General features: G+C 46.6%; 1 protein-coding gene across 1 annotated transcript in view; it reads right to left on the bottom strand.

The window, feature by feature from the left end:
• RHOJ (ras homolog family member J) overlaps positions 1 to 11,796 on the bottom strand; it is a 99,478-nt gene extending 87,682 nt beyond the window's left edge. Inside the window, exon 1 of the mRNA XM_006110762.4 lies at positions 11,066 to 11,796. Within this exon, the coding sequence (XP_006110824.2) occupies positions 11,066 to 11,243 (178 nt within the window). The 5' untranslated portion in view covers positions 11,244 to 11,796. The remainder of the gene's footprint in view (positions 1 to 11,065) is intronic.
• Positions 11,797 to 12,714: the final 918 nt, after the last annotated feature.

Raw genomic sequence — 12,714 nt, 5'->3', positions numbered from 1 at the left:
GAAGCCTCCTTCCGCCCTGCCAGGAACATGTGGTACTTTGAAGCACCGTGCGCTGCTTGAAGGGCGGAGGAGGCTTTGCGTGCTCCCCTGCCCTGAGGCCAGTCAGGCCTGGGGGCAAGGGAGCTGTGTGAAGCTTCTTGGGCCCTTCCCCGGCCCTGCGAGGAGCCCACGGCACTTCAAAGTGCCACATGCTCCTCGCAAGGCAGGAGGAGGCTTCCCACGCTCCCCCACCCCCAGACCCTGATTGGCCTGGGGGTAGGGGAGCATGCCAAGCCTCTTCCAGGGCATGGGTGCCTAGTGGGAAGGGGGGGCAAAGGGGCTCTCCCACCCTGAGACCAATCGTGGTTTGGGGGTGGGGCAGCCCCGCCCCTTCCTGATTAGGCCCTGGCCTTTCCTGTTTAGGCCCCGCCCCTTCTGGTACAGCCTGGGGCTACTTCCAAAATTTTTAAAGTGGCCCCCAGGCAAAAATTATTGCCTCCCTCCTTTTCTAGGATGAGCACAGCTATGATTTGATCCGCCCCTTTCTGTGCTCATTGGCAGGAACTGTCCCTCATGAATAGGAGCATCTAAACTTTACTTGATCCCCTGTCAGTAACAAAATATATCTTCCCTCATACTGTACTATGGTTTGCAAGGCTAAAAGCTGAATACTGTGGTGATCAGCACACAATTAATGAATAGAATAGATACGATCAGTCACTGGTCCTCATTGGGGATTGAACTCTGAGTCTTCAGGGTTAAAAAACCAGGAACCTCTTCCACCTGAACTAAAGAATTAACTCATTATGTGCTGTCTATAGTAAATTCTGATCTTCTTAGCACTGAAGGTTCGGGATTTATTTGCCACTGACAGTCCATAGTGTGAGATTTGTTACAAATGGGGGGCCACAGAGGGATTTGAATTGCTCTGGACCTCAGACACTCGGGATGTGGTTATCCAGGTTGGGGAAGTACGTAACCTATGCTAAGAAAAGAGGTGTGTAGCCCTATAAAGATCAGTTCACGTATGACACTAGGATACGACTGCGGGTGCTAGAAGACAGTGCTATTCCTCCAGGTTAAGCAGTATTAACTTGCATTTTTAACATGATAGATTGAAGGTTCAGTTCCCTGGCCCACCCAGAATGTCAGTTTTCATATCAAGACATTTGGGTGATTACAAATAAATATAACCACAAAACCCCTGGAATTGAACCCTAAAAACTGGAATATGACCTCATGCTGGCTATACATCAGCATAATTCCTCTGAGTACAGTGAAGTTACTCCTGATTTACCCCTGCATGAGATCAGAAGTTAGACCCTTTATCTTTATTCTATGCACCATGCTGGCCATAGTGAGAAGTAGCCCACACACAGTATGCAACATTTTTAACACACGCTCTAACTTCCTTTTTATGCCCCCAAGTGTGGGCATAGTCCATTAGCCTGGCAATGGCAGCTTCAGTGGTGTGATGCAGTTCTTCTAGACCACCACTGGACCTAGCCAGCAGGCTTCCCTTGACAATGTGTGTCATCACCAGCTGCATGGCTGCCCTCTGCTCAGTGAGTCCTCTGGCCCCACAAACACCGCTCCGTGAGCAGGGTCTGGGCTGGGAGCTGGCAGAACCCCAGGGAGATGGGGGGGGGAGTCATGGGTGGGGGCTGCCAGAGCTCCAGCACTGAGCCTGTGGGGGAGGGGAGGAATGGAGGTTGCTGGAGTCCATAGGCAGCACACATCTGCATAGGGCACCATGACATTTGGGGCAATTTGGTGCCCGATATATCATGGTGCCCTATGCGGTTGCATGTTTTGTATATAGGTAGGGACAGCCCTGCTTACTGCCTATCGCATTGCTTACTGCCTATCGCATCGCAACCTGCTGTGCCCTCCCGCCCTCTGAACCCCTCATTTCTGGCCCTGCCCAGAACCTTCACCCCCTCCTTTATCCCAACCCCCTACCCCAGCCCGGTGAAAGTGAGTGAGGGTGGGGGAGAGAGAGCGATGGAGGGAGGTGGGATGGAGTGTGCAGGGGTTGGGGCCTCCGAGAAGGGGCGCAGTGAGGATGGGGAAAGGGTGTTGGGGTTTGAGCGACTGGAAAGTTGGCAGCCCTCCCCCCATGCCTCTGCTGGCTAGATCGAAAGCGGGCGTGAGTATGTCTGCTGAAGCTGCCGTCACACTCTGATTGCACTACAGACATTCCATAGCTAGGAGCTCAGCTCAAAATCTGGCCCCAATTTTGGATGCAGACTGCTTGAGAGGCAGGCTGTCCACTTTTCTGAATATCTGTTCCATGGCGCGGTGTGCCTGTGTTTCCTGAAGCACCTCTGCTAGTCACCACTGCAGTGGTGTTGCTCACCCAGAGAGGAAGTCTCAGCTAACCGAGTCCCAAAGGTTAAAACCAGCAACTTGTGGCTAAGAGGCTTTGTGGCAGGAAAATATATTGAGTGAGATTAGCAGGTTTGGCTCCAGAATTGGCACGACTGCGCAGAACGAGAAGACAGCACAAGTCATGGAGGGTCTGTCCTTCCAGGACAAAATTGCTCATCGTGATTGGCTCACTGCCAGCTTTGAAACTAGAGCATGAAACAGTTTATGAACTTAAAACAGATTTTCCAACCTTAAGAGGGGTTTTTTTTGACAGTCTGGTCTCAACAAAGAAACATTATTATAAATAGATTATTTCTGGCAGGGTGCAGGAGGGGTGTTTTTGTCCCATTTCCCAGAGGATAAAAAATTAACAATGTGCTTGAAATATGCTTGTTTTCCCACTTGGTGTTACAGGTCTGCTTGCCATAAGGAGTGCAGAAAACCCAGCCTTAGCTGATCGTGTTAATAGCATTACTTTGCAGTCACTGCTCAATGTCTTTACCAGAAAGTCTTTTAACACACGACATTGCTTCTTTCCCCATTAGAAAGGCTGGGGTTGGAAAGGAGCTCTCAGGAGGCATCTAGCTCTTCTTCCTGCACCGTGGCAGGATGGATCCGTCCAATTCTCCTGCACACATTCATGCTAACTCCCTGTCTGAAAGGCTCGGTCTTGACTCTGACAATGCTCATGGGTTTGGCTTTGATTTCTTTAATAATCTGATTAGATTTTGGCTTGGTGCTGGATTGAGGTGTGAGGGAGAGGCTCCTGGCACTGTGTTGTGAGGAGAACGCCTCCCCCCTTCTTTGCTGCTTTTTCCCACCCCAGCAACACCCTTGTCCCTGTTCTCTGTCGATGGGCAATTGTTATAGCTGTGGCTGTAGATTTTACTCAGCACCCCTCCCACTCTAGTGGTGGATGCTTTCTCCAGCAGCTGCCTACTCCCCCAGGGTATGTCTACACTACAAAGTTAGTTCGAACTAACTTTCATAGGCGCTACACTAGTGCTTCGTTAGTTCGAATTTAATTCGAACTAATGGAGCGCTTAGTTCGAACTAGGTAATCCTCATTCCACGAGGATTAAGCCTAGTTTGAACTAGCTAGTTCGAATTAAGGGGTGCGTCGCCCCTTAATTCGAACTAGTGGGAGGCTAGCCCTTCCCAGGTTTCCCTGGTGGCCACTCTGGCCAACACCAGGGAAACTCGTCTGCCCCCCTCCCGGCCCCGGACCTCTTAAAGGGACACGGGCTGGCTACGGTGCCCGTGCCAGGTGCAAGCCTGCCAGCACCCAGCCAGCAGACCCTGCACCTGGCACGGATCAAGCCACCCACCCGATGCCCCCCAGCCCTCCCCCTCTTCCCGGGACCAGGCTGGCGGCTCCCGGGAGCTTGCCCAGGACCGCAAGAGGCGGGCACCCGCCTGGGCTAGTGCGGACATCATGGATCTCGTCCACAATCTCTGCACTAGGCACAGGAAAGTGGCCGGCTTGGGCAGGAGAGCTGCCAGCCTGGCCACCCAGGAGCAGGTGTGCATGAAAATCAAGGGGGTCCACTGAGACCCCCAACCCTGAGCCCTGAACTTACAATGGCCGTCCTGGGTCAGACCAAAGGTCCATCTAGCCCAGTAGCCTGTCTGCCGACAGCGGCCAACCCTAGGGACCCTGGAGGGGATGGACCGAAGACAGTGACCAAGCCATTTGTCTCGTGCCATCCCTCTCCAGCCTTCCACAAACCTTGGGCAGGGACACCACTCCTACCCCCTGGCTAATACCACTCCATGGACCCAACCTCCATGACCTGATCTCACGTCCCTTTAAACTCTGTTCTAGTTCTAGCCTTCGCAGCCTCCTGCAGCAAGGAGTTCCACAGGTTGACTCTTTGCTTTGTGAAGAACAACTTTCTGTTACTAGTTTGAAGCCTGCTACCCATTCCTTTCCTTCGGTGTCCTCTAGTCCTTCTTTATGGGAACTAATGAAGAACTTTTCTGTATGCACCCTCTCCACCCAACTCCTGCTTTTAGAGACCTCTATCCTGTCCCCCCTCCGTCTCCTCTTTTCTAAGCTGAAAAGTCCCAGTCTCTTTAGCCTCTCTTCATATGGGACCTGTTCCCAACCCCTGATCATTGTAGTTGCCCTCCCCTCTCCCAGCCTCTCTCTTCCCCTCTCCCACCTCCTTTTCCCAGTCTCCCCCAGTTTTGTTCAATAAAGACAGATTCCATTTTTGAACACAATTGTCCTTTATTTTGTACATCAAGAAGAGGGGCTAGGGAAGGGTAAGTGGAAGGAGGTGAGGGAGGAATGGGGTACGTGCCCCCGATGGGGAGGACTGGGTTGGCTCTGCGGGCTTCTGGGGGTGGAAGCTCTCCTGCAGCTCCCCAATTGCCCTCTCTCCCCAGATGGCAGCCTGCGGCAAGTGCAGCCGGGCTGATGGCCGAGTGCTGTGATGTGCCCAGTGTGGGTACTCCGGGCAATCCAAGCCAGGACTGCTTTGCAAGCGGGGCACCCCTGAGAACTGTCTGTCCGGGGTGGGGGTTGGGACCCTTTAAGCACAGCCCTCGGCTATCCTGAGACAGCATCTCCATGCTCTAAGTCCTCCTCTGATGCCCTGCCGGCACTGCTTCCGGCCATCCTTAACCCCGCTTCAGGGTCCACTTAATGTGGACGCGCTAGTTTGAATTAGCAAAACGCTAATTTGAACTAGTTTTTAGTTCTAGATGCGTTAGTTCGAATTAGCTTAGTTCGAATTAACTAATTCGAACTAAGTTAGTTCGAATTAGCGCTGTAGTGTAGACATACCCCCAGAGACTGGAGCTAGAGTCACGAACTTCACGAGTCACTGCTATGCCAGCTTGCACTGCAGGGAGATTTTCTCCCTCTGCCCAGCTCTCTATTAATGGTTTTAGATGCTATTTAAGTCCTCAACAGAACTTTGGGGAAAATGAAGAAGTGAACATCCTGGGCGGGGTGACCGTTTGTGTGGTAACAAGTTGCAATGCTTTGATTGTTAGAAGCCCAGCAACCTATGGGACACACCAGCAGTCTCCCAGGATTCAGGTAAATGAGCATCAGTTCTGCAGGTAGAGGTAAAATATCTTACCTAGCATTTTCTCATTTTAAAGGCAAGTAATAATTTGGCTAAAGGTGTCCTTCATTTTGAATAATTTTGCCTTGACAGGATGAGTTAAGGAAATGTATTTCCTCATCTCTCTCCCCTATTGCTTCCATGAGGCAGATAGTCCTGGCTATGGCCACTGAAATATTACAGCATTGTATACTCTGAGTGAAACAAACAGAATGATAAACGGTGGCACTTACATTCACCCAGCAGTTGGGCATCTGCAGCAAGTCTTCCTAAGTGGACAGCACATGAGAAGGAAGTTCAAGGGAGAATTTTATGTTGACTTAATCAGCAACTAAAACATTCTGCTGATGATTTGGTACACTACAGCCATACCACATCCTGCAGAAATGGAAACATTTATATAAAAGCTAGGGGTTTCTGTCGTTTAGAAACCCTGGGCAAGTTTTTTCTCCTTTGTCTCAGCCACCTAACGTATGAACATAAGAATGGCCATACTGAGTCAGACCAAAGGTCCATTGAGCTCAGTATCCTGTCTGCCGACTGTGGCCAATGCCAAGTGCCCCAGAGGAAATGAACAGGACAGACAATCATCAAGTGATCCATCCCCTGTTGCCCATTCCCAGCTTCTGACAAACAGAGGCTAGGGACACCATTCCTGCCTAGCCTGGCTACTTGTTGCTCTCTTTGCTAGATCTAGAGGGATATGAGTCTGCTACCATCTGGGGAATTAGGCCGTGGGCAACCGAGGCTAGCGAGTGGACGACACGAGTGGCCCTCCTTCATCAGGGGACTGCAAGACTGTCGTAACCAAGACAATCTCTTGCAATAGGATAGTTTTGCTCACTGCACCTGCATACCTAGAATCACAGGGTGTGCCAATTGAACCATAGCAGTGCTTTGATTGCATGCGGAGGGAGCATGTGGCTCTCCCAGTCCATGTTGCCTGCGATCAGCACACACATCGCTTCACGTGCCTTTGCTATACATGCGTGTCACTGTAGTAACACATTCAGTAATACTGATAGGAGAATACCTACCGTATTTTCCGGCGTATAAGACGACTTTTTATGCTAAAAAACATCCCCCAAAAATCGGGGGTCATCTTATACGCCGGGTATACAGGCAATCCCCAACTTGCAGGTACGAACGGGGCTTTTCTCACCCCGGAGGACAGAGACTGCAGGACCTCGCGGTCCCGCTGCCTGTGTACTCCGGGGCGAGAAAAGCTGCTCCGCGTCTCCCTGGTCTGCAGACTAGGTAGACGCGGAGCAAAGCCGCGGAGGGGCTCCGGCAGCGGGGCAGCCCAGACGCGCTGCGGCTGTCCCGCTGCCGGCGTCCTCAGAGGCTTTGCTCCCGGTGCCTCTGGTCTGCTGGGGACCGTCTCCAGCAGACCAGGGACACCGGGAGCAAAGCCGCAGCCGTGGCGGGGTCCCGCACCTCTGAGGCTTTGCCAGAGCAAAGCCTCAGAAGCGCGGCACCCCGCCGCCGCTTCGGCTTTGCTCCCAGTGCCCCTGGTCAGCTGAGGACCGTCTCCAGCAGACCAGGGACACCGGGAGCAAAGCCGGGGAGGCGGAGGTGTGCTGGGGCGCTGCCGGTTGGCCTCTTAAGGGGGGGTAGTCTTATACGGCGAGTATAAGACGAAAACCTATCTTTTAACTAGAAAATTAGGGGGTCGTCTTATACGCCCAGTCGCCTTATACGCCGGAAAATACGGTATGTGAATGGAAACTAGTGGAATCTGGCAACCTCGCGAGTGGGCAACAGTAAACATAATGGCTTGTAGGCCACACATAAAACCCCGATGGGCGGCATGCAGCCCCCAGGCCGCAGGCAGCCCACTACTGAACTAGACCGGCATTATATGTAGCCTATGGCTCGGACTTTACAAAGAAGGGGATGCAGAGGTAGAAACAGAATAATTCATAGGTTCTAAGGCCAGAAGGAAGGAATCACTGTGATTATCTCTCCTGTTCATCTGTACCACCCAGGCCATAGACCGCCCTGCAAATAATTCATAGAGCAGATCTTTCTGAAAAACATTCAGCCTTGATTTTAAAACTGCAAGTGATGGAGAATCCACCAGTGTTGTTCCAGTGGTGAATTGCCCTCACTATTAAAAAAAATTCATCTTTCCAGTCTGAATTTATTTAGCTTCAACTTCCAGCCAGTGGTTCTTATTATGTGTTTCTTTGCTCGTGCGAAAAGTCCATTGCATACAAGGGAATAGAAATTTGACAGTGTTGTCGTCATGTTGATCTCGGGATGTTCGAGAGACCAGGTTGATGATGTGATGTCTTTTGTTGGACCAGCTTCTGGTGGCAAGGGAGATAAGCATTCAAGTTACACAGAGCTCTTCCTCAGGTGTAGCTAAGAAGCTTCTCTCTTGCATTGACAGAAGGTCCAATAAAATATGTGATATCACCCACTGCGTCTCTCTCTTCTTCTTGTGGATACTTGTAGACTGTGATTAAATCATCCCTTCACCTTCCCTTTATTAAGCTAACTAGACTGAGCTCTTGTTTCTTCAAATTGAGGCTGGTTGCCTTTCTGGAAGATATATTCTAGTCAAACACAAATTATTGGGTTCAATATGAGGGCAACTGGGTGAAATTTTATGGCCCGTGCAATACAGGAAGTCAGACTAGAGGATGTAATGCTCCCTACTGTTCTTAAAATGTATGAAAACCAAACCCGGCTCTTACCAACTCACCATAAGTATTGTACATTCCAATTAAATGTAATTCTGTCATCTGCTGTGGATATGATTGAATTTACACATACCTTTAGATACACCATTGATGCAAAACATTCTCCTTTTCTTTCTCTTTCAAGATATATGTAAAGATTGAGCAAACTGTCAATGTGTACATTACATAATGGAATAATTTGTTTTAAACCATGTGGCGCCAGAGCAAAAACCCAGTTCCATTTTTAAACCATCACCCCACCAAAGTTTCTACCACATGACCACCTTTAAGATGTCATTTTTAATTTGTGCTTATTTCTCCCACCCCTTGCTTGACCTTAATTTTATGAATGTGGTGATATGTAGGAAAGGGATCCTGTCATAACATGTCAATCTGGATCTCAATGTTTCTGGATTTGCTGCCTTCCGATCTTGACCTCTTTCATTTAATGTAAGGTATCCTCATCATGTTTGCTTATTGCAAGTTTTGCAGTAAGAATCTTAATCAGAGCAATGAAGTTATTCTATACACTAACACTATGCATTATTGATACACAAACTCATACCACTAGTTGAGGTACTGTAGTATAAAAGGCACTGTATAAATATAGACTATTTATAATGCTAATTGGCACTTAGCCCCTTGAAATTTGACAGAATTCCTTTCCTACACACACGTTGCCTGCCTCTATTTGCATCAATAATATGAATACCTTTCCCACATCTGCAGCCCACATGAACAAAGGCTAGAAAGTAGATAGGGCAAGTTAGCATAATTGTGATCAGATGCTTTTGATGGTTAACAGCATTTGCTCAGTGACAACTGTGTTATTAAGCAATTCCCAGTTCTGAGCTAGGCAGAACAGTATCCTGGAAGATAACAGTGATCCCAGTGCAAAAGTGATTCTTAGATCAGAATAGGTTCCCCTGACTCTCCTGCTCTTTTACTCCAAGAGAAAGAAGGAAATCAGTAAATAATCTGACGTTCCCAGTCAGGCTGTGACACTGACCCGGTGAGACGGGAGGAACACTGCTAACACAACACTGGTATTAATAAAGCTGGTCAAAACATTTTGGGAGAACGTGTTGAATTTGATGACATTTTTGACAGGAAGTCTAAATGAATCATTTCAACATTCGTGGTTGGATAATGTCAAAATGTTTTGTTCAAACATTATTGTTTTGATTCTGTTTTGAAGTATAGGTTATATTAGAATTTTAATGTTAAATTGTATCAAATGTATTGTATTATATTTAATTCTTTGATAGTGTCAAACTGCTGAACTATCAACCTCCATCCCCCCTTTTTTAATACTGTTGCATGGAACATTTCAACATTTTGCTTTTCATGCTGATTTGGAACAAAGACAGATTTCAAAATGCTGGAATTTCCCCTGGAATAGAAATTTTGTTTTCTGACTACCTCTAGTTTTTAATCACACCAATCAGGCAGAGTTTGTCCCACAATAGTACAATAATATCCAAAGACTCAAAACAATCTTTTTAGCTTTCTGGGCTTTCTCCTAAAAATCATTCTTCCTTATACTACTTGCTTTTAACGTTTCAAAATTTCAATAAAATAATTGGAGACAATCTCAGAAACCTAAGTCTTCAGTCCCTGCAAATACATTTGTAAAATTGTCATTTAAATGGGAATATATATATTGTTTCACACATTATCTTTATTAAATTTTTACTCCTATTTCTGTTTTGTGTAAACAGGTTTTTTTAAAATGGGAATTTAAAACAAATGGGTGAGATGGTAGAGAAAAGACATTGTTGTTAACATCTAGAGACAAAGCTACACACATTTATGGAGAAATAAGGGTTTCACATTACCTCATATCAAACTCAGCATTTACAGTTTTCTTTTTTGGCCATGTCTCTCTGCTAAACCTGACATGAAGCCAAGGTGAAAGCTGAGATTTTCCCATTACAGAATACCAAATCTATGATAAGCCATGCCATGAAAATCCAGTTTAGGAGAAACAGAAAACAAAAAGCAAACAAAATTGCTGCAAGATCAGTGATAAGTTTTGTATAACTTACAAAATCTGTTTTTTTAGGGATCTTATAAATAAAAAAATAGGATCAGTAGCGTAACATGATGAAGACAACCAATTTCTTGCATTAGGAAAACTAAAGCAACATTAAAGACTGTTTTCAGCCTGTTGCACAGTACACATGGTAAATTCTGAAGCACCTAAAAAAGTTGCAAGGAGTTGCTACAGCAGAAGTGGCCTGTGAATACTGTACCTAAACCGTGATCTTCTTAAGATATGTTTTTCATTTTGCCCTGTGATACAATCAAGATCAGTTATGATCTTTGCTATGTTCTGTGAATGATTGTTCTTTTTTTTTTTCATTAAGACAAGTGCATTCATCATTAAGCATTAAAACCAGTGCTGCTTTGCTCTACTATTAACTACTCTAATACTCTGATATTAACTACTATTAATCATAAATGCCAATACAACAAAGTGACCTTCATTCCGGCAGCACTAGGTGAGGTGTCACTGCTTTTCTCAAAGATTAGTTCATAGAGAGGATCTCAGTATTGCAACTTCTGAATCACTTGCCACACAAGGAAAAAGATGACTGACAAAATGCACGTTAGAGTCAGACAGACTGAAGTGGGCAGAGTTCAGCTCGTAACTTCAAAACAAGCCTGGCAAATAACTATAGAAACACTGAATTATAGCCACTGCCTTTAAAGCCAGGGGAGGTTACTTAAAGTTGTGTTTCTAATTCTGCATATTTGCCAAAAAAATAAAATGGGAAACAAATAACAAATCCTTCAGTGCCCTCCTTGAATGTGCTGCCCTCTACTCTGCCTGGCTGCCTTCCAAACCTGACTCATGTTCTCGGGCTAGTAGTCCCTTGACATCTCCTTTGCCCTCCGTCTCCCTTCCCTTTCCCTCTGAAGTTTTCTTTGTAAAAACCACTTCCTTACCTGCATAATGGTCAAATACGGTAGGCACATACTCCTCTGGGAAGGCATCATTAGCATAACTCATCAGCAAACAGGTTTTCCCCACTGCACCATCCCCAACCACCACGCACTTTAACATCTTCTTCACGTTATTGCTGCTGCATTCGGTGCTGGTGTCATCTTCCTCCTTACAGTTCATTCTTGCGGCACTGCTGCTGGTCCCAGGACTTCCAAGTGCACATGAAGGAAAAATGAAGTGCAATTGTATTCACTCTTCCTGAGTTTCGGAGGCTCTCCACCTCAGGAAATCATACTGTCTCCAGGCTGTTCCAGCTGCCTCTAACAATTACCGTATCAGTAAAGAGAAGCATTGAGGTAAATAAATGATACATCTATTAAAAATTCAAGAAAAGGATTGTCCTTTCTTGTGAGCTGGAGTCAGGAAATACTCATCCTGACAGAGAGACCTCTGTTTATTGCAACTTTAAAAATATCAGCAGTCAGAGGCGTTGATTCTCTTCTCCCCTTCTCCAGTTTGGCCAGAGGATTCCGGTATTCCTGCTAAATCCACTCCATTTTCCATTTCATTTCTAACATGGAGGAAAGCTGGAGGTTTTTAATGGAGTTTTTCCTTTCTTTCCTCAGCTTGCTGTGTGTCAGGAAATCATGGGTTTCCTGCTGAATTCCATATTAGGATCAGTGGGCTTGTGAAGGGCTGCAAACAATAGGAGCTCTGTGTGCGTTTGTACTTTAGAGGAACTATGCCAGGACATAGAGTAAGAAAAACACTAGAGGTCTCACTGCAGGCTAAAGTTGTTAGGCTTCCTGTTTCATCTAAAGCACTGTTCTCTGGGCTGGCTGAGATGAGGCTGGTGTTAGCTCATAGATACGTAGAGGATTTGAATGGGGAACATTGTGAAAAATAGGGATTCAGGTTTAAATGAATAAGCAGGGAATGTCAGGGGTTCGTTCTGTAAGGGAACCGGCCTGTAAAATGTGCAGTACTGTCCATCTTAGGGGTTTTGGCTGCCACACATTGCTGTAGCACCCTGGGATGTGCTTTTTCTTTTGAGGGTGTTGGTAGATGGGAGTAGAATGGAACCCAAATGCTCTCCTTTGTAAGTACCTCTTTAACAATTTGGGTACAGTAATAAATCAGGCTTATCAAGCCAGGAACGAAGACATTCTCCTCCCTGTCCCCTGCCCAACAAACAAATGAGACTTTTTCAGGTATAGATGTGTGAGCACGGCAGAGAAGAGAGCCGATGGAGAATTCAGAACGACAGCTGTTAAAAGGTGAAGGCTACAGGGCAAAGCTACAGAACAGTCTGTGTAAAACCAGTTAAAAGGCATTGCTTTTATTCCCTAAAGCCCGAGCCATCTGTGTTCCTGTGAGACACACAGTTCTGCTGTAGTATTTCATATAGTTCTGAGCCTCCTTTTTAGTTTTACTGTAAATCTGTACCAAAGATCTCACCGTGGGTACACACTTGGGGTACGTCTAGACTACAGGCTTTTGTTGACAGAACTTTTGTCAACAGATACTGTCAACAAAGCTTCTGTCGACAAAGAGTCTAGACTACATCCAGTTCTGTAGACAAAGCAAGCTGCTTTGTCGACATGGCAGTGTAGACGCAAAGGACAGTTTAGATGCAATAATGCCTTCTGTC

This window comes from Pelodiscus sinensis, chromosome 4, assembly GCF_049634645.1.
Source record: "Pelodiscus sinensis isolate JC-2024 chromosome 4, ASM4963464v1, whole genome shotgun sequence".
Lineage (NCBI taxonomy): Eukaryota > Metazoa > Chordata > Testudines > Trionychidae > Pelodiscus > Pelodiscus sinensis.
The sequence above is the reverse complement of the archived record's forward strand: the minus strand, read 5'-3'. Positions and strand labels throughout refer to the sequence as shown.